We start from the raw sequence: 26,514 nt of genomic DNA, 5'->3' as shown, positions 1-26,514 counted from the left end.
ATCTGGCTTAGGTATATCTCGAGTATACCCCAAGAGGGCCTGTAGAGGAGAGGGCGACAACGGGGACCCCAGCATTTCCCCCAGGGCCTCGTATACCTGACTCCAGTATTCATCTATGCTGGGGCAAGTCCAGGCCAGGTGCAAGAAATCCGCTCCAGGAGAATGACACCTGTCGCAGCGATCATTATCGCGAAGATGAAACCTATGCATCTGGGCCGGAGTGCAGTAGAGGCGATGTAGGAATTTGTAATGGATAATGCGGAACCTACTACTAGATGAAATCATTTCAGTCTGCAAACAGCAGAACTCCCACTGGTCGTCCGTAAACTCAATGCCAATCTCAGCCTCCCAGCCCGCACGGGACCTCAGCACCACCCCCTCCTCGCGATTATATATCCGCCGATACAGCGAGGAGACCATATGTGAAGGCGAAGAAGAGTCGAGCATGTTATGAAACGGCTCCAGAACTGGAGGTTCATCCGGATATGCCGGCAACAGTTTCTGTAGCCCACTGCGAAGCCGAAAGTTTCCAGGGGGGTGGGGACAACGTCCCCATAGAGGAGCGGGAGATCGCGAAATCTACCTTCATGAAAGAGGTCGCCCCAATTCACAATCCCCATCTTCAATTTTATTCTCCAGAACATTTCTTCTCCTAAAAGTGGGAGAGCCGGATGAGACACCAGAGGCATCAATGGAGAGTAGCAGTGGCGGCTGGTGAGATTTTAAAGTGGTGGGGCTGAAAATTTTTAGTGTCGAATGGCGCGCGCGAGCGAGCGCAGCGAGCGAGCCCGAACCACCTACGGAGGGTTCGGGGGGGTTGCCCCCCCGAGAAAATTTTGAAAAATTAGCAGCCAAATGGTGGATTTTCAAGACTTTCGGAAGCCATTGTGCTTAACAGAAACAGGCCACTGCCTCCCCTAAAACTATCATCAGTTCCAAGGCCTCATGAATAAACCATTCTAAATTGCAATAAACCACAATTAATTTTAACAATGTTGCATAAATAGGTTGGATCTGCCTACTGACCAAGTGGCTACTTGAGATAAAATTGCATTCAAGGTAGCCCATCAGAGTAAAATGCCTTCTTTTTCCATATAGAATTGAATCTCATATTGGTTAGTGTTCATTTTTTGGAACTCAATAGCATGCATAAAGGCACCATGTATAAACAAAAAACACATAAGCATACAGAGATAAAATATATACATGCATGCAACACATAAAATGTTTCCCCTACCTGTGCTTGTCTGTTTCCTTTATGAATCATTTGTTCAAAGCCAAGTACACAGGAGGTGAATGAAATCTTCATATGATATAATTGGCTACAGATAGAAATATTCATTTGAAGAAAAAAATAATCCAATCTTATAGACTGTCAACCAAACTTTGAGCCGGCTAGCTTTACAGTTGAAAGACGAAACGTAAATATCCCTCACCCCAAAGCCAATTGTTCAAACAGTAATTTAGAATGCTTTATATAGATTTACATTTAAACAATCAAGCATGGTAAAATCCTTTCAAAAAAATATATAAGGAGCAGGAAGATGACCAAAACCTTTGTGTAGAGAAGGTTTAATAGTACAAGAAGTATGTTTTATATACTTTAAATTTAAATACTTTGTACATCACTGCTAAAGTGTCTGGTGAACCAGTACTTAAAAAAACTTGTATATTTACATGAAATATGCATTGGTGCATGGAAGAAACATAACTTTCTCAAACTTGTATGGGTTCACACATTTATATTATTTTACACCCATGAGGCCACCAACAAAATATTACTAGTAGATAACTCTATATGTTCCAACAAGAAAACAAACATGGTTATATCATTGATGAAAGTGAAATGAGCCAACATTCAGACTCCTTGCATGCAAATATGTGCTCCCTTACAGATGTTGCATCACTGCAGATGGCAATTCGCATCAGATTCTGCTAAAGTAATGGAGTTGATGAACATGAAGTGCTGCCGCCTTAAAATAATTGAATTTTTTTATGGTGTGTTGAGTATTAAGTATGAGGTAATGAGTCATGAGTAGATCTAAAGATATGCAATAGTGTCAAATCTAGTATGCTCTTCAGTTCAGAAATGAACCCTATCATTATAAATGAAGTAATATTATTAACAAATCCACTCAGTATCAGTCCATGATGGTCAGTGGTAGAGATCGTTAAAAAAATATACGTCCAGGATTCTACAGGCCTCTACCACACAGCAACACTACAGTCAGTGTATCAGTTTGCAATTAGGAAAAGAGCAAACAAACTACAGCTTCATCTAACGAATTGCCAGAAGACAATTGTTATTCCTAAAGGGCACTGTCTGCATTACAGCAAAAGTTTGTAAAACGAGACTGTATTCAGGACTGACTATAATACCTGGATCAGGACTGATTATAAAGATGAAACCAATAAACAATATCCTGAAATTCTTACAAGACTGACTGTAGCCCAGTATGCACCATCTTTAAGCATGTAATGGAAGGAGCATGGTATCAGTGTGTCAGGCTATAGTTTGAAAGTTAATGCAAAGCTTGCCAGAGTGTAGGATATTCACAAAACTGGGTCATGTTTGCTGGGGAACTTTGTAAAAAGGTTGAGAGAGAGATGCATTAACTAATACCCTGAAACAACACTAAGCTTATGTGGCTTTATAATGATATGTCTGAATTACTCTCAAGTCATGCAAGGTACTGAAACATAAATTTAACACTTGGTGCATTTGCTTTCATAGGTTCCTGGACCTGCAGTATACTTGAATGGCTGCTTGCAATACAAAGAAGTAAACAAAAACTATATTTGTTAGCACCAATGATTCACAGCACCACATGCATTTCTATGGTTTCTATTTGTACAGAAAGTTTGCACGCCGTTCTTTAATGTGAGCAAACCTTTCAATCGTTCTCTTGTTAAAATCTGGAATCTGATTTATTAGTTCTTTTTCCATTGACAGCATGGCCAATGCATTAAGTCGAGCTTGGGTCATTGTGTTCCTTAAAAATGTTTTTATCCTTTTCAGTGTGGAAAAGCATCTTTCAGCCTCAGATGTTGTCATAGGTGTCGTAATGACAATTCTCAGCAATTTAAGAGTCTCACAAAAAGAAGTATGCAAGTTGTTTTGACATAAGAATATATATAAAGCCATGGCACCACCGGTAGCCTGCTGAAAGTCCTGTCTTCCATACAGGATTGCTAGTTCAGTGCGCAATCGTGACTTAATTAGCATTGGATATGCCTCCACTGTTTCATTAAGTGCGGCAGTAGGAAAATTTTTGCTATGTTTTTGAAACAGGCCACTATCCAGTAGTGTTGCACTGACTAGATGCCTTGTAAATGCAAAGCGCTCCTTGGCATGCACCACAATAATGTCGCATACTTCCTTTCCTTCCTGATTCAAGGTGTTTATCTGTAGTTTGCGGTTTGTAAAGCGAGAATCATCTGGCAATTTAGAGTCCAAATTATCAATGGATTCTCGTACTTTGTTGATGCTGATCATAAAGGCTGAAGTGTTTTTTTGGGCAGATACAGTATCAATGTCTCGTTTTTGTAATTGCTCATACAACAAATTGACGTGTGGCATTATATCGTGGAACAAATAAAGAAAAAATAGAAACTCCCTGTCTTCCAGAGTCCTGGTAAAGCCCTTAGCTTCACACACCGAAGTGGAATCAAATGTATGGTCTTCTGTAATAGATTTCATGCATTCTAAAAGGTCACCCCTGTGTTCGTGAATTATATTGACAGCTCGGATGTTGAAGTTCCAGCGAGTTGCAGACCCTCTCGGTATTCTTTTTGCCACTATCTGTTGAAGCACTTCAGTCCGTTTTGGCGAACGGGAAAAAAAAGCAGTAATACCACCCAACTCTTTAAAGAAAATTCTGCATCTGGTTATTTTTGAAGCAGCCTGTTCCATGATTAGATTTAGTTGGTGGGCATAGCAATGGACATAGTGCGCATTTGGATAGATGTCTCTGATCTTTTTTTGAACTCCACCAGAGGCACCACGCATGACACTGGCACCATCATAGCTCTGAGCAATTAGCTTCCCTTTACCACTGTGCTCTGGGAAAATATGTTCAAGTTCATTAAGAATAGATGCTGAAATTGTATCTGCAGTTGAATCTTTAAGATTCGAAAAGCACCAAAATCTTTCTACTACCTTGGAATTGCCATCAATGTAGCGGAAAACAAGTACTGACTGCGTCTTGGTAGAGACATCAGTTGTATCATCGGCCTGGATAGCTACGTAATCAGTGCTTCTTATTTGCTGTACAATAGTTTCTTTTGTTACCTCCAGCATACAGTCAAGCAACTCATTCTGGATTGTCTTGGAAGTGCCTTTAAAAACAGATGCACTTTTTAAGTGCGCTTCCATTGCACTGTCTATACTGGATACAAAATCAATCAGCCCTTTGAAGATGCCAGGATTATGGGAATGTTCAGTTTCATCGTGGCCGCGCAATGCCAATTCAAAAGCTCCACAAAATTTTACACAGTCAATCAGTTTGGATAATATATAACGATTCTTATCAACCTCCTCATTGTGTTTGATTACCCCCTTGCGGTAGGCTTCATTTAACTGTAGTGCAATATTTGATTTTCCAAACAAAGACAACTTTAATACATTGGTCAAGTGGGCTTCACTGGAATCATGCCTCTTTATTTTTTCTGCCAGATGTTTAAGGTCAGTAACTCCTGTTTTAGTCCAGCTAACTTCACCCCCAAAGAGCAAGCAGGGGAAACAGAACAAGGCATTCTTAGAAGAGCTGGCAGTTAACCACTCCATTTTATCAAACCAGCTCCGTGTAAATCTACGTGTGTAACCCTTGCCCCGGTCTTTTGTAGACTGTTCAATGTTTATTTCAGGTTTATCAGGCCCAAGTCCTTTCACCCGAAGTTTATCTTCGTGTGTCATTCCCAAAAATGGTTTTGTGAGTAAACTGTCAACTGTGTTCATTTTGACAAACAATAAAATGAACAGTTCAAAGAAAGCCTAAACTAGATTATAGATGTATCACCTAACAGAGGACACCCACTTTCCTTGTGCTTATCAAACTATCTCTTGATTTCCTGTTGGTGCCTGTAGAAAACCTTTCTGCCGGTTTCCTCTCTGCTGCCTGACCTGTAGTTTCTTTTGATAAACTATCTGTTGATTTCCTCCCTGGTGCTTGTCAAGCTATCTGTTGATTTCCTCCCTGGTGCTTGTCGAACTATCTGTTGATTTCCTCCCTGGTGCTTGTCGAACTATCTGTTGATTTCCTCCCTGGTGCTTGTCGAACTATCTGTTGATTTCCTCCCTGGTGCTTGTCGAACTATCTGTTGATTTCCTCCCTGGTGCTTGTCGAACTATCTGTTGATTTTCTCTGGTGCCTGTTGAAAAGCCTTCTGCTGGTTTACTCTCCGCTGCCTGTTAAACTATCTGCTGATTTCCTCCCTGGTGCTTGTCGAACTAACTGTTGATTTCCTCCCTGGTGCTTGTCGAACTATCTGTTGATTTCCTCCCTGGTGCTTGTCGAACTATCTGTTGATTTCCTCCCTGGTGCTTGTCGAACTATCTGTTGATTTCCTCCCTGGTGCTTGTCGAACTATCTGTTGATTTTCTCTGGTGCCTGTTGAAAAGCCTTCTGCTGGTTTACTCTCCGCTGCCTGTTAAACTATCTGCTGATTTCCTCCCTGGTGCCTGTGAAAAGGTAAAAAGGACGTAAGCTTTGAGAATAGGGTCCACTGGATACACAGCAGAAACCACTGAACAGCTTGAACAATTTGAAAGCAGCTGTTAATTTCACATTTGCATCAAAACCAGATGCCTCAACGCCACAGGGACTGCGGTGTGTAGGTTTCTCAGTAATATAGGGTTAAATGCATTCTTATAGGTTTCATGTACATTGACGTTGGGGTCTGTGGTGGAAGCATATGAAATAATATAGGCAGTCACGGAGTAGTGCTCTGTGGCACTTCTCCTGAGACATGGTGGACCTGCACCACAATTGAAACCTACAGTCCTGTATATACTCAGACGGTGAAAAAACAGTTGGAAATAGGAATATCCTGGGGGCGCAGGCATGCTTAATGCACCTTGCATGAGGCCTCTTTAGGTTTCTATCTCCTCGCTCGCTTTAACCCCTTCGCTGCGGCAGGAATTCCGCCGCGGCGCTGGGGGGGGGGTTTGGGGGCAGCGCGGTGGCGCTGTGCTCGTGACGGAACCACTCCGTCACGAGCCACGGTTGAGCTGTGCTCATGACGGAGTGGTTCCGTCACGTCTCCGCCCACTGCGCTAATCGCCCGCACAGGCGGGGAATTAGCGCCGTGTGGGCGGAGCGGCCGCCAACGGCCGTAGCATGACGGAACCACTCCGTCATGAGCACAGCGCAACCGTGGCTCATGACGGAGTGGTTCCGTCATGAGCGAGGAAGGGGTTAATAGTCTTATCCATTGGGGGGGGGGGGAGGCAGAACAAGCACATGGTAATAGTAATTAAGTTTACCCCTTAGTGAGGCCGTGACAATCTGGTGAAGTACTCTGGTCCCATATACACACACCATTGTATTAATATGTGCTTCCGTCCCACTGTTCCACCATTAACAACACACCATCAGATCAATGAGACGGCAATATGTATATGTGAATAAACCAGAAACGGACTCTGCACTTAACTGTAAGTATAGATTGCTTTCACATGGGGGGCTTCATATCACCTTCTGACGGTTCTAAGCACTAGTAATCCTTTAAAAGGGGTTTCACGCTTAAATAGTATACCATTAAATAGGGTAAAAGTAATTAACAATGGTTTCACTTCCCACATAGGATCAGAACACAGACAACATCCTTCCAACCACACCACAAGTGCTTCTGTGCCCCCACACAGGGGTAGTAATCGCTATATAAAGGCTGCAATACAATACAATACAAAAACAATTGTTAATTACAATTGCTCAATTTAAAGCTATACAATTTAACCTTGAAAACCCAGTCAAAGGGTTTCTATTCAAACTGATTCTGGTTGTCACCTTTCGCCTCGATTTCTTTTTTTCAAGCCTCTTGAATTTCTTGCAATTTCCCATTATCAAATCTCAAATGTCACCAAAATGCTTCACTCCTTACCAAAAAAAAAGGAACAAAAAAACCTCAAGCGCCATTAAAGCTAGACATGTTTCTGTGTAAGCTACGGTACATTACGCTCAACCGCGCACATAAAACTATAATTATGGACCAGGGAGCAGTGAGGGGAGGGATGGGTCCGGGCAGCCGATAGGGAGTAATGCTGCGAAAACATTCGAGTATTTGTAAGGCTAAATACCTGTGGGATTGAGTGAGCTACGGTTCAGATGACTGCCCAGGCCACTACACTGACCACTTGAAATACTGACCCCTTGAATTAAGGTGCTCTTTCACACAGACTCCTTTCTCAGACCTAAAATACATATTTGCCATCACTGCAAGTCAGTGAATTTAATATGAAAGTCTTCAAAAGACACACATGAAGTAACCACCTTTTCAGACACACCGGGCGCAGTTGAAAAGCGACAGACTTGTTATAAATGTAAATATGCTGCAGAAGAAACAGATCTTGCAGGCTTTGTGTTCGAGGATGAGATCAGTGGAATCAGACCAGCAGGAAGAGCAATAAGGTGCAGCTTATAGGTAAATGTACTCCAGAGCTAAGAAACAGCCTTCAGTGAGCAATAAACAGGTTATTGGCATGCGAGTGACGCATTTTTAGGAAGTACCTCCTATCCATCAAATCTATGATTATCCCTTCTGTGCTGATATGCATAGCTCAACTAATGCAAGCACCCTCACTTAACACTTGGTGTCTCTGGTAACAGAGATGTGGTCTCACGGCTAGAATGTCGACTTTGGAGCTGGGAAACCAAGGTTCGAGTTCGGGCTCGACTCCACATCCTGTGATTCTGGGCAAATCACTTAATCTCCTAGTGCCTAACAAAATGAATGTGTCCTTGTGTAACGAAACAGTTGCTCATGTGAAGCGCTCTGATTGATGCACGATGTCTCGGGTCTAGTTCACGCTACATAAAACTAAAAAAAAATATATATATACTTTCTCCCAGTTTGAACGTTATACTACGGAATGAGCGGGATTAAAATCCCCTCAGGCTCCGTGAGGCCATAACTTTGAACTGTCAGAGCTTCGGGCTTCTACCGTCCATTAAAAGCCCGGAGTACTTTATTGCTTTCAATGGGAGCTACCAATATTCCAATGTTCTTATACTCGTAAAATCCCACTCTCCAAACACGACCACACTGCTCCCAGAATCGCTGCTGCAGTTAAAATCCTGGGGCAATAATGAAGCACTCAAACCATGATTCTAGCATCTGATGGTGCGGGATAATTTATTTTCAGGAATGCCAGGGATGTTGGATAATCATTGTCATTTCATGGAACCTTTGACTGGCTTGCAAAATGATGGAAAGTGCAATTGGTGCGTGAAACAGACATCTATATGAGTTTGTTATGTGTTATCCCAAGGATTTATTCATGAAACTGGGTTTAAATTCCAGGGAACATTTATGTAAATACCAGCCTTTTGTCTGTGCAGCGCCTTTGCCCATGCAAAAAAAAAAAAAACTGTTTGAAGTTGTAAATTAAAACCATCAGGTCTGTGTAACTTGTAGACTTTTGTTTTCAGTTGGAATGTCCCAAATCATTTACCCCCAATTCCTGATCCGTTTTGCCTGCGTTTTCTCAGAAAGATGTTGCCAATTGCATTGTGGGCCGAGCAATAAACTAATTATCATGTACCAATCCTTTTGTAATGCCACTAATCCGATTAGTGGTAACAATGAAAGAAAACCAATTGTGCAGCGTGGAAAAAATGCCTTGGTTAAAGTGGAATGATCTGGGAGTGGCGTCCAGCCGTTCCAAGGCCCCTCGCCCAGAGGAGCTGGTGAATAGGGCCCCAGTGGAGGCTGTGGGGACAAGGGTTAGCTTCCTGACGACAGCCCTTCGTTCCCTTTCATTCCACCCCGCACTTCCACCCGGGCCTAAGCGAGCCCTAAACACTTAACTCACAGCCAAGCCCGACGAACCTTGACCCCATTTAACGGCTGAAATTCTGCCTTGCTGGGTCTGTAACGAGCATTTTAATGAAGCGGGTGACAATATTACAACGTGTCAAACGAGCCAAACCAAGTGCAGGAAATGAACCAATGTTCGCGCGGGCAGCCCTCTAAAACACCCGGGAGTCCAATGTTTGGTCGTGAAAGGGCCTTCAGGAGTTTGTTAAGACACTTTCTCACCCGCTCCGCGTCCGCGAAAGACACCAGGACAGCTGCCCCCCGAGGTCCATCGCTGAGGGGCGTGCAATAATGTCTCTTGCTTTGTTCCCACTGGAGATGGAGCCAGACAGCATTGAAAAAATGGCAATCCGCGTTGGAGAGCATGACATTTATCTGACTTCCTTAAAAGACTAGTTCTGTCCTTCCATTCCTACTTTGGCCAGAGAAGTTGCCCAGGGGACAGCCATTCTCTTTGGAAAAACAAATATTTACCCTTTTCATGGCTGGGGATGCCTTTGAAAAGCATCTTTTCTCTTGCTCCTCACCTGGTGTGAACTGTTTGAGTTCACAAGTCCTTCCTCCTACTACTGCCCTACTCCGGACAGCAACAGGACACACTGCCTCGCCTCCGACCTCGACCTTGGTTCTCCGCTCTGCAGTCCATCCATCTGGAGTGGAGAGTAAAATGGCTGCTGATACTCCAACTGCCGACTCACGCACGCGGGAAGCAGTCAGATCGACGTCATCGAGCCTGCGCAGACGGTCAGGGGTGGGGTGACACCTTGACAAGCTCTCCTCCACTCTCTGATTGACGTGGAGAGTTAGCGATCCCGGGCTTGTATTTAAAACGCCCGGGGCTAACTTAACTTCCACGTCATCAGGGGGTGGAGACTGGGCCTTCCAGCTAGGTCTTTGCCGAGCTGATGACATCACAGCCTTCAGGGCTGTGATGTTGTCGGCCCGGCAAACACATAGCAGGCTTCTTTGGGTCCGGGAGCAAATCGTGACGTGACAGCAGAGCTGCGCCAGTATTGGTGAGACTGCAGACTCTGCAGTGAGACAGTGCCCCGTGTTCTACTTTGGGATTTTTTTTTTATAAAATAAAATGTGATCTAAGCAGTCCCTGTGTTCTACTTTGGGGATTTAAAAAAAAAAAAAATATGATCTGAAAAATGTACCTGGGGCGGAGCCCCGACGCCCTCAAAGAGAAACCGCCACTGGGGAGTAGAGACATGACGAGCCCAGATGGTCCGCGATAGCACCCCAAGCATGCGCCGTAGCTTGAACAGGGTTGCGGTCCGCGCGAGACGGAGGCACTGCAGCGAGGACTGCCCCCTCAAGCGGCACCGGATCCGCCAACCAATGCTCCACCGCCGTCTGCGGCATGAAGGGCGAAGGCCGATACCAATAGTACGCATAGTGCGCCTGAGCGCAGTTATAATAGAGTGAAAAGTCCGGTATATCGAATCCACCTTGCCCATATGGACGTGTAGGTACAGACCACTTGAGCCGCGGTCTCTTTCCCCCCCCCCCCCCACACCAATCGGATAAGCTCCGATCTTAATTCCCGAAAAAAATAGCCTCCCGGGTGAAACGGTATATTGAGGAAGAGGTAGAGCACCTTGGGGAGTATAACCATCTTTATAAGGGAAAGTCGACCGGCCATAGTCAGCGGCAGAGTCAGCCACCGGGCCACATGCGAGCGTATGGCTTCGAGCGCCCTACTGTAATTCATGCGCAGCACCTCCTGTAGGTCCCTAGAGACCCATACTCCCAAGTACTTCACGCTCTCATCGCACCACTCCAGTGGATAATCAAGCGGAATTCTATCTATACCGTTCGTGAGAGGGAAGACAGCAGATTTACCCCAATTAATATGGATTCCTGAGTATAGCGCAAAGTGAACAAACTCTAAGAGTATAGGGTTCAGATTATCCCGAGGGTGCTTAATGTAAAGTGTGAGATCATCCGCATAGAGTGACAGTAGGACTTGCCGCCGTTGGCATCTCAGGGATGCCGCGAGGTAGGTATGCCGCAAGCGGGACGTCAGAGGTTCTATCGCCAACGCGAAAAGAAGCGGCGACAGCGGGCACCCCTGTCGAGTACCCCTGGTCACTAGAAAGGGAGCAGAGACGCGGCCATTAATAAGGATTCTTGCCTTGGGGCAGCGATACAATATCTGAATCCATCTAGAAAATGCCACAGGCATACCCATGTTTTGGAGGATAAGATGGAGATAGTCCCATTCAACCGAATCGAACGCCTTGGTGGCGTCCAAAAAAACCGCCACCAAGGCAAGGGAGGGATCCGCGTTATTCAAAACCGAGAAAAGCGTCCGCAAGTTGTGGGAGGTAGAGCGGCCCGGAATAAACCCCGCTTGGTCCGGCAATATCAGCCCTCCAATCAGGAGGTTGACCCGGTTCGCTAGCACCTTGGCCAAGATCTTCACGTCACTATTGATGAGGGAAAGAGGTCAGTATGAATCACAACTATCCGGGGGCCTTCCTGGCTTAAGAAGAGAGACGATGAGAGTCTCCGACATACTGGGCGGCAGGGAGCCAGTCTCGTTGGCCTCCTCAAACACCTCTCGCAGAACTGCCGCAAGCGGGTCAATGAAAGTTTTATGGTACTCAACAGGGAAGCCGTCCAGTCCCGGTGACTTACCCGACGCAGTCTGCATAATGGCCTCCTTAATTTCGGCTAACCCTATAGGAGCCGCCAGAAGTTCTCGTTGGGCATTAGATAACCACCCGAGGGTAAGCTCGGACAGGTATTCGGTCATCTCCAGGGGCGCTTCACGTTGGGATGTATATAAGGCGGAATAATGAGACACGAAAGTGGACAGTATGGAAAGCGTATCACGCTGCATAGTGCCATCTGGGGCCCTGACCTCTAGTATGTGATTAGCGCCACTCTGAGGGCGAACAGCACCCGCCAAAAACATGCCAGGGCGCTCTCCCTCACCATACGCGCGTGCAGTGAAATGCTTACCACGGAAGCGTACTTCTCTCTCAGCCGCGACCTTGAACTCGGTGAGTTTGGTGCGGTAGTCTAATTGCGCCGCGGGATCCCCCATAAAGTTAGGGCCAGTTTCTAGGGTCTGCAAGGCTCGTTCTAAGGTGGTCAGTGTAGCGCGGAGCGAGCGTAGCACGCCCGAGCCCTTAGAAATACACACACCCCGCATGGTGGCCTTAAAGGCCTCCCACACCGTTGCCACGCTATCCACCGACCCCCGATTCCGGTCTATGACCTCCGTGATTTCCTGGGCCATCTCAAACTTAAACAATTCATCTAGTAGGATGTTGGGCTGCATGCGCCACGGAAGCGGATCTCCAACCAGTCCAGCCCTGGCCAGAGTAAGGAGCACGGGCGCATGATCAGAGGAGGTACGAGGCAGGTGTCTCGCTCCCAAGAGGGAGGTCCTCAGAGTACTTGACAGGAGCAGGTAATCCAACCGAGCCCAAGTGGAATGCAACATCGACCAGTGCGTGCCCTCCCGCGTATCTGGGTGTATGTGTCGCCACGCGTCAAGCAGCGAGTGGTGTGCCATGAGGTCAAGAATATAAGCCTGTGAGTGGGGGTGATGCGCAGTGTCTGCATTAGAGCGATCCAGGGCAGGGTCGAGTGTAACATTAAAGTCCCCTCCCCAGATCAGGTGCGTGGATCCTATCTCCAATATGACTTCCCATAGGGAGATGAAATGTGCGGGGCCATCTACATTAGGCCCATAAGAGGAGACAATTGTAACAGTAGCATTACCCATCCGTCCCCACACCACGCAGAAGCGTCCCTCAGGGTCAAGTTTTTCCCCCAGAGGCACAAACGGGGTGTGTTTTTTGACGAGACCGGCCGTTCCCCTGGAGTATGTGGAGTAGGAAGAAAAGAGGCCATATGCCGCCCATCGTGACGCAAATGTAGGTGCCCTACGGGGGTCTGTGTGGGTTTCCTGCAGTAGTGCTATGTGCATTTGATGGCGTTCTAGATAACCCAGGACCTGACGACGCTTGCGCGGGTCTCCCAGCCCCCGTATGTTCCACGTCAAAACATTGATCCTACTGTGCGGATCATGCTGTGCACTTCGCTCCCCCAGTACCATTACTCGTGGGGACTCCATTGGATAAAACTAGGTAGACCCTGCAACCAGAACCCCGCGCCCCGCAGGCCAGCCCGCCTTATACTAGGGAGGTGCCAAGCCCCCACCCTCAGGCCCCCATACCGAGAGCGCCAGAGTTCAAGCCCGAGCAGCGAACAGTGTGTGTGCCAGTGTTCAAGTGTGTTGTCATAAATACAAATCCCCCCCCACCCAGCCCAACCGACTTCCCCAACGCGTCGGAGGGAACCTGCCCCAAACACCATTCCCCTGTAAAAGCCCCCATCTCCCATCCCACCCCCTCCCACCGCAGCAGCCCAATCCTGCCGGAATCCAGACCCCCTCCCATCCCTTTCAACGAACATAACTGTGGAGTTGGAGTATACCCTCTACAGGAGCCACTAGTGTGCCGGACCCACCCTCCCCAGCCCCCTCTTTGCACCCACCGCACCATCACCCCATTGGGTGAGGCGTCTACGTGGGGTGGGGGGGGGGAGTGCCAAGGCGAAACAAGTCATCAATGTCCAGACCAGAACATCGTAAACAGTGGGCGACAGCACATGCGGGTCCCCAGATAGTAATGTCTTCTCAACCCCCTGCAACGGAGAACAAGGTCTAAAGGTTAAGGCAGCCCCCTCCAGGGCGTGAGCAATCCCCCCCCATAAGTGCGGTCACTCCATGGCCACAGCCAAATGACAGGTCTAGCAAAAGGGGAGAAACAAGAGCGAGGAGGAACAGGCAATGCAAACCAAGATGGAAAGACAGACGCAGGGGGAAAGAGACAGAGGAGAAACCATAACAGCAGTAGTCCGGAGCAGACAGCGGAGAGCGGGAGCCCGATCGTGTCTCCGGACTGCGCCACTGAGAGGCAGCAGAGGGCTGGTCTTTTAGGAAGTCCTCCACCTGTTGCGGGTTGCCGAAGAACAGGGGCTTGCCATGATGAGTGATCTTGAGCTTGGCGGGGTACTGCATGGAATATGGAATGTCCCGTTGTTGCAGCTTCTTCTTTACTCCTGCAAACTTGCGGCGAGCATCTTGCACCGTCTGGGTATAGTCTGGATACAAGGAAATGGTGACATTTTCATGCAGGATCGGTTGCTTCTCCCTGGCAAGGCGCATCAGAGTGTCGCGATCCCTATAATTGAGAAACTTGATGATGACAGGGCGCGGCGGGGCCCCAGGGACCGGCTGCGGCCCCAAGGAGCGATGGGCACGCTCCACCACCAGCTGCGGCGAAAAAGAGTCCCGGCCAAATTTATCGATGAGCAGCCGCTCGATGAAGTCCTCCATACGGCCCCCACCGCTGGACTCCGCAAGGCCAACCAGGCAGACGTTGTTCCGTCGGGAACGCACCTCTAAATCTTCATTTTTGTCGGCAATGACCTTGAGCAGTCGGTCTATCTGTGACAACTTAGTCGCACCAGTCACGGTGCTATCCTCCAGCCCCGATATGCGCCCCTCCGCCTCCTTCAGATGCTCCCCATGCTGATCAAGCCGGGTGCACCACCGCCTCCAGGTGCGTATTCATGTTGTCAATGAATACCCGCCACCGGGTCGCCCACTGTCCTCAAACTTGCACCGAGTGGTCCCGCATAGCTGTGCTGCCCATCGGTAGCGTTAGATCATGTGAAATTGGCCCGGAGGATGGTGTTGCAAGGTGTAGTTTCGCCCGGCCGGCGGGAGCCTCACTAAAGTGCGGCTATGACGGTCCAGCGCCACCAAGCGCCCCCAAGGGTAGCAAAGTTGATGATTACCAAGGTCTTTTTGATTTAATTGCATGGGAGCACTTGTCGCTTAATTGTTTTCCTGAGCTACGCCAACACCTGATAGATAGCAAGCTGACTAACCCTAGGAAGCTTGCTGAAGAGGCAGACTGCTGGGTCAGCACCAGGGTCCACAAGGGTCAAGTGGGAGACTCCGCCAAGGGTGGGCAGGGTCCCCAGCAGAAGAGTGGGGGGGACAAGGGAAAACAGAGAGGGTTCCAAAAAGGCCCCCAAAGTAATCCCCAAGGGAACCAGCAGAAAGGTTCTCAGCCTCCCCCACCTCCGAAGCCGATAGGGGCCCCGACAGGTAAACCTGTTCCCAAGGGGCCCCTCAGTGTTATAAATGTGGTGAACTAGGTCACTTTGCCAGTGATCCCAAGTGTCGCCAGTGCGTGAAACCAGCACCCACTGGTGCTCTACCGAAGCAAGTGTCTACAGTAGCCTTTGGGGAGGAGGTAGAAGTACCAGGTGGGTGGGACCCCGTCCAACTGAACTTAGTCTCACTAGGAGACAGTGAGATGGTCCCAAACGCCGACTTGCCCTCTAACACTAAGAAATATGGGCAAGTGGTGACCGTCAATGGGAAGAAGGTAGAGGCTCTTAGAGACACAGGAGCCAGCGTGACTGCAGTGCGGCAGCACCTGGTATCTCAAGAGCAGGTCATACCCCATGCCTATTGTCAGGTTGTCAATGCTGACAACACGGAGAGTCATTGTCCAATGGCTCAAGTTCCATTTAAGTGGGGGGGTCTCTGGTACTCTGCAAGTCGCTGTGAGAACTGCCATGCCTGTAGACTGTCTCCTAGGTAATGATTTGGAGAGCTCGCCTTGGGAAAAGGTTGAGAAAACAGCTCACCTGCAGATGGTGGGCTTACCTGATTGGGCGTGCGTGACCACCCGGTCGATGGCAGCCAGTAGGGGTGTTGAAGGAACCCTGGAGCCTGAGGGAGAGGCCCAGGAACCGGCTTTAGGGAGAGGGCGCAGGAGGCATGGGAAACAGGCTCCTAAAGTTCCCACGGCCCAGGAGGAAGCAGACCTTGAGGGGGATGCCCTGGAGCCTACCGGGGAACAGACAGCCGAACTGGGGCACCTGCCTGAGCTGACCCATTGGCAGCAAGAAGGAGGCCCCACCAGGGAGGAATTCTGCAGGGAGCAGAAGGAGTGCCCCTCTCTAGTGGGTATGCGGCAGCAGGCTGCAGCCCAAGCCAATGGTGATCAGTCCGGTACTCACTTGATCTACTGGGAGAACGACCTCCTGTACTCAGAGCTGGGTCAGCCCGTGCGCTGGTGGTACCCCAGAAGTTCAGAGCCTTCCTACTGGGGCTGGCTCACGACGTTCCGTTAGCAGGGCATTTGGGGCAGGACAAGACCTTCGAAAGGCTTGTCACCCACTTTTATTGGCCTCAAATGCGCAGGAGTTCTGACACTCACTGCAGGACATGCCAGACTTGCCAGGCAAGTGGCAAGAGTGGAAGGAAGCTCAAGGCTCCACTCCAACCTTTCCCTGTGGTCAGTACCCCATTCCAACCAGTGGGGATTGACATTGTGGGGCCACTGGACCCCAAGACAGCCATGGGCAACAGGTTTATCCTGGTCTTGGTGGACCATGCCACCCGGTACCCTGAAGCCATCCCTCTGAGGACAGTGACGGCCCCCGTGGTGGGACGAGCACTGATGGGAATTTACTCACGAGTAGGATTCCCTCTAGAGGTGGTGTCTGACAGGGGGACCAATTTCATATCGAAATATATGAAATCCCTTTGGTAAGAGTGTGGTGTGACATACAAGTTCACCACCCCTTACCATCCCCAAGGAAACTGGTTGGTTGAGCGCTTCAACCGAACCCTAAAAGGCATGATTGTGGGTCTTGAGGAACCCATGAGGCGTAAGTGGGACGTCCTCTTACCATGCCTTCTCTTCGCGTACCGTGAGGTGCCACAGAAGTCTCTGGGGTTCAGTCCCTTTGAGCTTCTGTATGGCCACCCAGTACGAGGACCTCTTAGTCTGGTCAAGGAAGGTTGGGAGCAATCTCCCTGGAAACCTCCCCAGAATGTATACAGTTACATGCTGGCCTTCCGGAACCAGACTCGGCGTTTCAGGCAACTTGCTGAGGCAAACCTGGAAGCCAGCCAGGAGGAAATGAAGCGGTGGTATGACCAGAATGCCACTCTGGTTGAGCTTCAACCTGGTCAAACGGTATGGGTCCTGGCCCCTGTGGAGCCTTGTGCACTCCAGGACAAGTGGACAGGACCCTTTGAGATTGTGGAGCGCAAGAGTTCTGTCACCTACTTGGTGGACTTGCAGTCTCCGAGGAACCCCTTGCGGGTCCTCCATGTCAATCGACTAAAGCCCCACTTGGAGAGGTCCGAAGTAGGCATGCTCTTGGCCACCGATGATGGGACGGAGGAGGAGTCTGAGCCTCTTCCTGACCTCTTGGTAGCCTCAGAGCAAGACGGGTCAGTGGATGGAGTTAACCTCTCACCCACCCTGACCCCTGAACAACAGAATGACTGCCGCCAGCTGCTGGAGCAGTTTCCTGACCTGTTCTCCCTGGTTCCTGGTATCACAGATTGGTGCGTCCATGACGTGGATACAGGAGACAGCTTATCTGTGAAGCACAAGGCTTACAGGGTAACTAACAGGGTCAGAGCCTGCATCAAAGAGGAGGTCTCAAAGATGCTTGCTCTTGGGGTGGTTGAGTCCTCCAGCAGTCCTTGGGCCAGCCCAGTGGTCTTGGTCCCAAAGGCTGCAGCGCCGGGTGCCACACCCGAACTCCGGTTCTGTGTGGACTACCGAGGACTCAATTCAGTCACGAAGACTGACGCGCACCCCATCCCCAGAGCTGATGAGCTCATCGATCGGTGGGGGCTGCACGGTACCTCAGCACGTTTGATTTGGCGTCTGGGTACTGGCAGATCGCCTTGACTGATGGGGCCAAAGAGAGGTCCGCATTCTCCACACCAGATGGGCATTTTCAGTTCCGGGTTATGCCGTTTGGGATGAAGAATGCACCTTCCACCTTCCAGAGGTTGGTCAACCAGGTGTTGGCTGGGCTGACCGAGTTCAGTGCAGCATACCTGGATGATATCGCAGTGTTCAGTGGAACATGGAAAGAACACCTGCAACACGTCTGGGAAGTGTTGATGGCACTGCGCAAGGCAGGCCTCACGATCAAGGCAAGCAAGTGTCAGATCGGGCAGGGCTCCGTGGTGTACTTGGGACACCAAGTAGGGAGCGGCCAGGTGGCGCCCCTACAACCCAAGATCGAAACCATCCTGGCTTGGGAGCCCCCAAAGACCCAGACGGAGGTGAGGGCCTTCTTAGGACTCACAGGGTACTACAGGAGGTTTGTCAAGGGGTATGGCAGCATCGTTGCCACCTTGACAGAGCTGACTTCGAAAAAGCAGCCCAGAAAAGTGATATGGACTGACACCGGTCAGAAGGCCTTTGACACCCTGAAAACTGCCATGTGCACGGCGCCCGAGCTCTTGGCTCCTGACTTCTCCAAATAATTCCTAGTGCAGACAGACGCATTAGAGCATGGTGTAGGGGCTGTTCTCTCACAGATGACTGAGGAGGGCTGGGACCAACCTGTAGCCTTCATAAGTAGGAGGTTACTTCCACGGGAACAAAGGTGGAGTGCGATAGAGCGAGAAGCATTTGCTGTGGTCTGGGCGCTGAAGAAGCTGAGGCCCTACTTGTTTGGGACTCACTTCCGGGTTCAGACCGACCACAGGCCCCTCAGATGGTTGATGCAAATGAGGGGTGAGAACCCAAAACTGTTGAGGTGGGCCATCTCCCTACAGGGTATGGACTTTACGGTGGAGCATCGCCCTGGCACAGATCACGCCAATGCTGACGGTCTGTCCAGGTTTTTCCGCCTTAGTGAAGAGGAACTCCCTGGGGTAGGGTAGTTCCCCCCCCACATTTCAGCTGGAGGGGACACGTGTTAGACCTGGCACCTTGGCGTGAGTTTTCCTTCCACTTTTTGCTGTTGTGCCTCATTGTGTTTTGTTGGTGTTAGCTGCTCAGGGCACTGTGCCACTGCTAATCATTGCCACAGTGCAAGTGCTCCCTTTTGAAAAGTGTATACATTGATTGGTGTCCATGTTTGGCTTATTTGGTTTACTGTCAGCCCCTAGTAAAGTGCACCAGGAGTGCCAGGGCTTGTAAATACAAATGCTGCTGGTGGGCTTGCAGCACTGGTTGTGCCACCCACAGAAGCGGCCTAGTAAAATGTGTCTAGCGTCTGCCACTGCAGAACCTGCGCGCGGTCTGGTACTGTCACGCTGATTGCGCAAGTGCCCCTACTTGCCAGTCCCTAAACCTTCCCTTAACTACATATTAGTCACCCCTCTGGTAGGCCCAAGGGCAGGGTGCATTGTAGGCATAAGGTAGGACATGCCCTGATGTGTGTGGCATGTCTTAATAGTGAATTACAGCCATTTTCATGTTTCACTATTGAAGGCTACCTGCTCTTCATAGGCCAAAATGGGCTGCTGGAATTACTACACGCTGTAATCCCAGTGGACTCATAGAGCATGGTAGAAAGTCATGTTTAGTATGCCTGAACTCAGAATAATAAAATACTTCTTTTAGTAAAGTTTATTTTAATATCCTGTGTTTGTAAATACTACTTTTAGAAAGTTAGTATTTACTGACCTGGCCATTTCAGTCCGCCTCCGCTGTGTGTGTGTGTGTGTGTGTTCTGCCTAGCAACAGTAAAGGAGCAGGGCTGGGGAATTCCAGGAGCCAGGCTGGCTGCCAGGTGGTGGGTAGAGATATCACACTAGGATGGGTGGGAGGAGTACACCTTTGACTCTGAATAGACCTGTGCTCTGCCTCCACAATGCCGGCTCCACCCCCTGTGGAGCGGCTGATGTCTCTGCCCTGCTGCTGAAAGGAAAGAGCAGAGTCACCACAACAAAGTGCTCCAAAACTGGACTGAGCCAGGCACAGGCCCCCTGGCGACAAAGAACAAAATAATTGGTGTATAAAAGAAGGAGCACTGCTCCTAAGAAATCAGATCCTGTTTGCGCCAAGAAGAAACTCTGCCTGAAGGAGAAGGAACTGGAGAAGCTGAAGGAGGAATACTGTCTCTCTGTCTGAGAGACTGGCCTGCAGTGGGTACCTGTCTGCTGGAAGGAGAGGAAAAGACTAAAGGAAAAGACTTTGCATCAACTTGTGCTTTCAAACAATCTCCAAGGGCTTGTTTGTGAACTTGCCCCCTGAACTGCGCCCCAGGAACAGTGGGCGCTACCTTTCCCCCAGAAGAGGAGAACTGCTGGAAGCGATCCTGTGAAGCTGACCCCTGAGGACCTTGTGCCCCTCACCTAAGCACTGCGACATCTGCCACCGGGGCTACTGCAAGCACCGCAAAGACCTGTTGGTCCAAGCACCGCTAGCACCTGCCCCCCGAGCCGTAGCTTGCACCGCAAAGGAGAGACTGTGTAGGCTCCAAGCGCCGAGCCTCTGCGACCCCCCCTGGCCGTGGAAGCTCCTGTGAGGACCTGCGACGCCTTTTGTGCCCTCGCCGTGAAGCTGACAGCGCGATGCGCTGAAGAGATTGCCCCCGAGCTGCCCTCCTGCTTCTGCCCCTGATCGTGAGGCCGAGACCGTCCTGAGCCCCCCCCACGAAGCACCGCCGCCCACTGCCGAAGAGGGACGACACCGCGACGTGGGACGCTTCTGCAAGGACCCCCGAAGCTGCTACGATCCTCTGACCCAAGTACTGAGGTACTGTGTGTGAATGTGCTGAAGTATGACCCGTTCGTTGCTTTGATCGGGCCGTACTAGCGCTGTAGACCTGATACGCGACGAACACGTGTGTTGTGAACTGGTGTACGGTTCAAAATCAGCTGTTCGCATCATCCCAACGGGGGTACGGCTCGTCCTGCTTTAAACACATTGACGGCGCTCACGCGGGAAACGTGAGCTTTGGCAAGAGGCGTACCGGACGTGTACGACGCGTACCAACGAAGGTACGGTCCGTATGGTCCACGTCCCGAGTACGCGTGCTCACGCGAGAAGCGTGAGGAACGGCAAGTGACGTCCAAAACCTCGTACGAAACGTACGCAAGGCGCTACGAAGCACACAGACACCCCAAAGAAGCTATTCTAAGTACAATTTTGCCATTTTAAGAACTGTGGACTGCCTGGAAGCATTTGAAAATAACTGGAACTTTATTTAAAGCAAGAGAACTGTATTTTGACAACCTGCCTAAAGAAATCTTTTATATAAAGAACTTTATTTTGCTATAAATACAGCCTTGTGTCTTTGTGTGGTGGGGTGGTGATTATTGTGTTGGACAACTTGAACGCTTAACCTAATGCCCTCTGGAAATCTAGCCTGACTGCTCGCGCCACGTTACCTAGAGGGTGAGCAGGGGTTATTTTTAAAGAGGTGATCCTTTGCCCTGACTTAGAGGAAAGGGTCCCTGCTTGTCGCAAGTGCATACCTGCGCCAACCAGAGACCCCGGATTCTAACAGAATACATTATTATATGGTTTTTGAAGGTAACACTATAATCGTGCCGCAGAAGCAGTACCGTACTGCTTTCAGTCTTGTGAGCACTACTGGAAGTAATACGCGTAACATTTTTGATTCAATGTATTCCTAACACTTTTATTGAAGTCTTGAAAATGTGTGCACGTTGATGGTGTCAATCAATTGACGAAGGCAAAGCTCTACCAAAAAATATGAAAGTGTATTGCTTTTGTGTTTTGTGGACACAGATGGAAGACATCTACATTAAATATAATTACAGGCGCTTGTAAACATGCTCATTAAAGCAAATAGAATATTATGTGTGCATTGACATAAGGAGTATTTGGAAAGCATGTAGAAATAAGGAGAGATAAGAGGAATTTCCCAGAGGGGGTTTGTCCTCCTATTAAATTTCAGGGGTATGGAATTTAATAAAATATCTACTTGTCCATGGGGCAGGTTGCTTCATAAATCTACTTGTCCTGTAACAAAATCCAATTGTCCCTTTAGTGCCATGTAGTGCGGCGACAAATTATGGCAGCAATCTCATTATATAAGAGCTCTGATATAGCCTCTCTGATTATGCCAGGGCTCATACCATAGTCGTGTTTGAATACTTGCAATCCCTTTTTGTTGCCATATTTCCTCAGATCTACATATTGGGGCTGAAGGTAGTGGTAAGCAATAGTTCTTGGGTTAGAATGCACTTTTGAGTCTGTGCACACCTACTAACTTGCATGATTTAAGGGTTTTCAACAGCTCTTCTCTAATCTTTTCCAATACTGAGGAAGGTTGGAAATTTACTGCTTACAATGGCAGATGTAAACCTTCTTCCAGAGTTGGGGGGAAAAAGTTGTTGGAAGGAAAGTGAAATTGCAAACACATTTTCGCATGAGCAAACCTACACATGTATATTTGCTCAGGCTAAAATGCAGTTCACAAATATTTTCTAGGAGTACTATTTCCTGGCCTACTTATGTAAATTCTTTGGAATTCACGAAAGCCATATAGGTGCAGTTAATGCAAGGACATATACCATGGATGCACTTCTGAGACATTCTTTAAAAATTGGGCCCTCTGAGACTTACTTTAATAATTGGGCCCCTAATTTGGTCTGGTGTTGACCAGGACCTTTTGTGTTTTATTAAAAGTCTGTCTCTCTCTCTCTCTCCCTGTATCGGCTGGCTTCACTGGGAGTGACCACATTCTGCTCTTTCACAAGGAGCATATCAGCACACAAAGTAGTTTTGTTCAGTGCCAGTAACTTCTGTGGCAGTGTGTGATTTTTGAGACCAAAACAATTTCTGCTTTTGCCAACGTTTGTTATAATGGTGAGGTCCCGTCAGATCCCACACCAATAAGGTTTTACAAAAACCATGCCAAAATAAATCCCACATTGACTAAACTAAAAAGCTGACCACCAATTTCAGACTTTGCCAATGCTTGTTTATTTTCCCCATAATCTTATAGAAACTGGTTACACTGATTCTCCGTTCTGAATATTTTTGGGATATACTAGCATGCATCAAAACATGTTACTAAATGATGCTGCAGAGCAATGGTACCTGAAATTTTGCAGTAGTTTAGCGAAATGTTTTTTTTCCTGCTTTTATTTTTTTCATGATCCTTTTATTTTGAAAGGAAAGAATCATAAATCCTGCTCTCAAGCTTCTGCTATATTTGCATCAAATCTGTGAGCATTCTGGGAGCATTATACATAGCCTCATATTGCTAAACTTTGAAAACGTGTGTTCAGAATTTTACACTGGAACCATTGTCAATAGTTTAGTCAGAGCTTACAACATTTACTTCGAGCGCTCACCGTAATAATAAAGGCTTTCAATAGAGGAACCATAAATAAAAGTTTGAACAGCAATAACATACGGACAAAAATATTATCTTAACTGCAGACAGTGCCCTTCCCTGATCCATAATTTGGTACTGTAAACTGGCAGCCAAAGGGTTTGCGCTACTGGGGGTTGGGCCTACTTGTGCCAAGGACAAAATACACATGGAAACTTGTTGCCCGGAACTCTACTCTGCAGTTTGTGCTAAACTTCGTACAGGGAGTAAAAGCTAAAGGCTTTTTAAAAAATGTTTTTTTAAACCTTCCCCTACCAGGGTTACCCCTTTGTTGCATGCTTCATCATGGGCTTCCCGTTCTGCTGCAGAATGGGGCATGCTGTTACCTGTGAAATACACTGTACCACTGAATGGTATACACCAAATGGTGGGTAAATCCCGAATGATTGCAACTTGCAGGTTGCCTCCGCATTCTCCTGTTTGACAGTATCTTAATGTAGGAATTAACAGGATGTATGTTTGTACAAACTCTGTAAACCACAATAAAATTTGTTTAAAAATCCCCCAAAAAATGGTGGGTAAATAGAAGTTAAAGGGCTTTTATTGCGAATTAAAAATACCTGCCTGGTAGGAAAGCTATGTTTTATTCCATCCTCCAGACAGTATGATTAATAAGGGAAAAAATGTAGAAAGTAGGTTTGGTTTTAATGACCCTTCTTTCTACATACTCATTTAAAAAGAAGGGTCATTAAAACCCCTGATGAAGCATGCCACCAAGAAATAATACTGGTGGGTGAGGGATATACAATACAAATTATTTCCCTTTTTCTCTCTCTATGAGGTTTAGCACACACTACAGAGTAGAGCTCCAGTTTTTTTCGATGTATTTGCAAAGCACACATACACTTCTTGGAGCTTCAAAGCGCTATGACCGATGCCAGGCACAGATCTTTAGAATGGATGCATCATTACACTAAGCTAACATGTTGGGTATGCAATTAAATTGTTAATTTGATGATTCAAGAAATAACAGCAAAGAGATCAAAACTGAACTTCCTGACTGATGAACACTGTTAACCCCTTCGATGCGTGTGACTGAGCGGTTCCGTCATGCGCATCGGTCACGCTGTGCGCATGACGGAACTGCTCCGTCACGGCCCCGCCCGCGCAACGAACCTTCAGCACGGCGCGGTAATCCGCGCCGCGCTGAAGGGGTTAAAAGTCATTCACGTGAAATATAAAGCTCTTCAAAACATTTTCAGTACTAAATTTATATGTGCACTTAAATAACTGGTACAGAACAAAATAAAGAAAAATAAGGTCTCAGCTGGCTGTAAGAATGCATGCCTGAATGAAAAATAACACAGGAAGTGTAAGGCTTAATACTGTTACAGTAGTCACCTCTGCTTCAAACTATGCAAATAAAGACACTCATAACCTTACACACATGACATTGCATACATTTATGGGGAAGGTATAAACCATGTAAATGAACTTTAATGCATAAACCACTTGCAGTAAAGGAAAGAAAAAACACTAAATTACCTATTTATCTAAGACACTTTAGTAGAATTAAAATGTCATGTGTATGTGGCTAGACAGCCAACATGGTGAATGCACTTTTCTAGGGTTCTACATCGACCCTAAAAACATCCTTATTAATCCTGAATGATTCTGATGTCACTTAACACAATCGGACCGCTGGGGATACAAATTACCCCCCTAGAAGAAAGAAATGGCCCTGAAGGCCGAACGGAGGGCTGAGGATGCCACGGCCTTGTCAACCCCAGAGAGACCAGCAGCCAGCACCATCAAGAATGAAGAATGCGGGCCTTGGTGCAGAGGCAGCAGCCCTCATTTGTTCTCTCGCCCCCGCCCACCCTGCCGATTGTATCGAACGCTGTATTTTTCAGCAGGTGCAAGGAGAGAAGCCACCCTGATAGCCCCGGGTGAAATGGGCCACGCCGAGCACTGACTGCAGAGAGAAGCGAACAGCTTCAAAAGCCTCACCCCTTGTGCAGAGACTTTCATCTGCACGTGCCTCCTCGGGATCCTGTGGGAATGCAAGCAACAGGGGTGCCTCCCTGCACCTGTGACTCCAGGCACAAACCTCTGGTGGTCCGAGACCAAGGACCTACCTTTATACTGTCAAACACAGTGGGGTTCATAGTACTAGTGCCTTCTTCCCGGAGACATGGTGAAGGAAGAATGCATGCCCGGCACCTCGCAGGGTAAGATAGACTGCTTTGCATGGCTGGGAGGGGGACAACCTGCAGCAGTGGGGAAGACACCTGCTACATTGATGGCCCCACTGGCAGAATCTTCATCACGCTTCAAAATACTTTAAGCTATAAAAGACATGAGGGAGGCTTTGGAGGCCGTGATCAAGGGGGTTCGCTTGGAGTTCACCCTACTACGACAGGCCTCCCTAAAGAGACTTGTCAACATGCTTCATACATGAAAATTCACAGGTCACCCACACAGAAACCTTCAGACTGCTTACTATCTCAACAGGGACGCCATCCTGCCGAACCACCCACATCCAACAATGTCCCACTCGAATCGAAAAGGGTCATAATCTTCACAAACTATACTAAAGTCCAACAACAACATAAAACATGTGCGGCAGTCAAGGCTAAGATGAAGGCAATGCACATCATCTACATGCTTCTATAGCCAGCCTAACTCAAAGCTATTCATCAAGGTGAAACACATATATTCGATTCGGAGGAAGCAGCATGGGCTTGGATCGAAAACGTCTGCCACTCGCCAGCCCTAAGGACCCCCAAGGCAAAGATACAAGGGAAGAATGGCAGACAGCCTTCCCCAGCGATGGCGAAGGAGTGGAAGAGCAGCCGGGTCGCCCAAACGGGGAGGCCTGCGATGAAGCGGGTGACTCGTTAGGTGAATCTCAGACCACCGTCACCAGGGAGGGACGACGGGGTCTCTAGCCCAGACATGAGTCCTTCCCCCCCCCCCCCCTCCCAACCTGCTCGAATAGCAGAGAGAAACTTATGCTGAATGCAGTTGAAAGACTGGAATAATAGGAAGAAAGACCATACACATGCGGCAACGGGGCAGAGAGCCCCAATGGGACTCAGACGCCCCTCATACTGATGGGCCATAAATGACTACCTTGAAAGAAGGGCGCAGAACTTGCATCTCAACTTAACTCCCCCAATGGATGCTTTCAAGAGTTTAATGTTTTTCTTTATGCCATGTTCAGTTTGTTTTGGGTGGTTGGGGAATACACTAGAGGCACCCTGACAGGGTGCATTAGGCATCTCTGACTGGGAAGGCCCAAATCATAGTTATTTACGACAGGTAGTTCACAGTTGGAAGTATGCGGTGGAA

General features: G+C 48.2%; 1 protein-coding gene across 1 annotated transcript; it reads right to left on the bottom strand.

Annotated features, from left to right (window-relative positions):
* Window positions 1–585: 585 nt before the first annotated feature.
* On the bottom strand, window positions 586–4,957 carry LOC146799442 (zinc finger MYM-type protein 1-like). Its single transcript, XM_085627878.1, has 2 exons — window positions 3,186–4,957; window positions 586–652 (listed from the first exon to the last, which is right to left on the bottom strand). The coding sequence occupies exons 1-2, from the start codon at window positions 4,955–4,957 to the stop codon at window positions 586–588; spliced, it is 1,839 nt and encodes a 612-aa protein (XP_085484004.1).
* Window positions 4,958–26,514: the final 21,557 nt, after the last annotated feature.

The sequence above is a fragment of the Triturus cristatus genome, chromosome 9 (genome assembly GCF_964204655.1).
Source record: "Triturus cristatus chromosome 9, aTriCri1.1, whole genome shotgun sequence".
Lineage (NCBI taxonomy): Eukaryota > Metazoa > Chordata > Amphibia > Caudata > Salamandridae > Triturus > Triturus cristatus.
This window is presented reverse-complemented; position numbering and strand designations above follow the sequence as displayed.

Excerpts from the sequence above, each read along its gene's own strand:
- LOC146799442 (XM_085627878.1), bottom strand. The coding sequence starts at position 4,957 with ATGAACACAGTTGACAGTTTACTCACAAAACCATTTTTGGGAATGACA. Across the intron at positions 653-3,185 it reads CGCACTGAACTAGCAATCCT|GAGAAGAAATGTTCTGGAGA; the intron begins GTATGGAAGACA and ends TCCCACTTTTAG.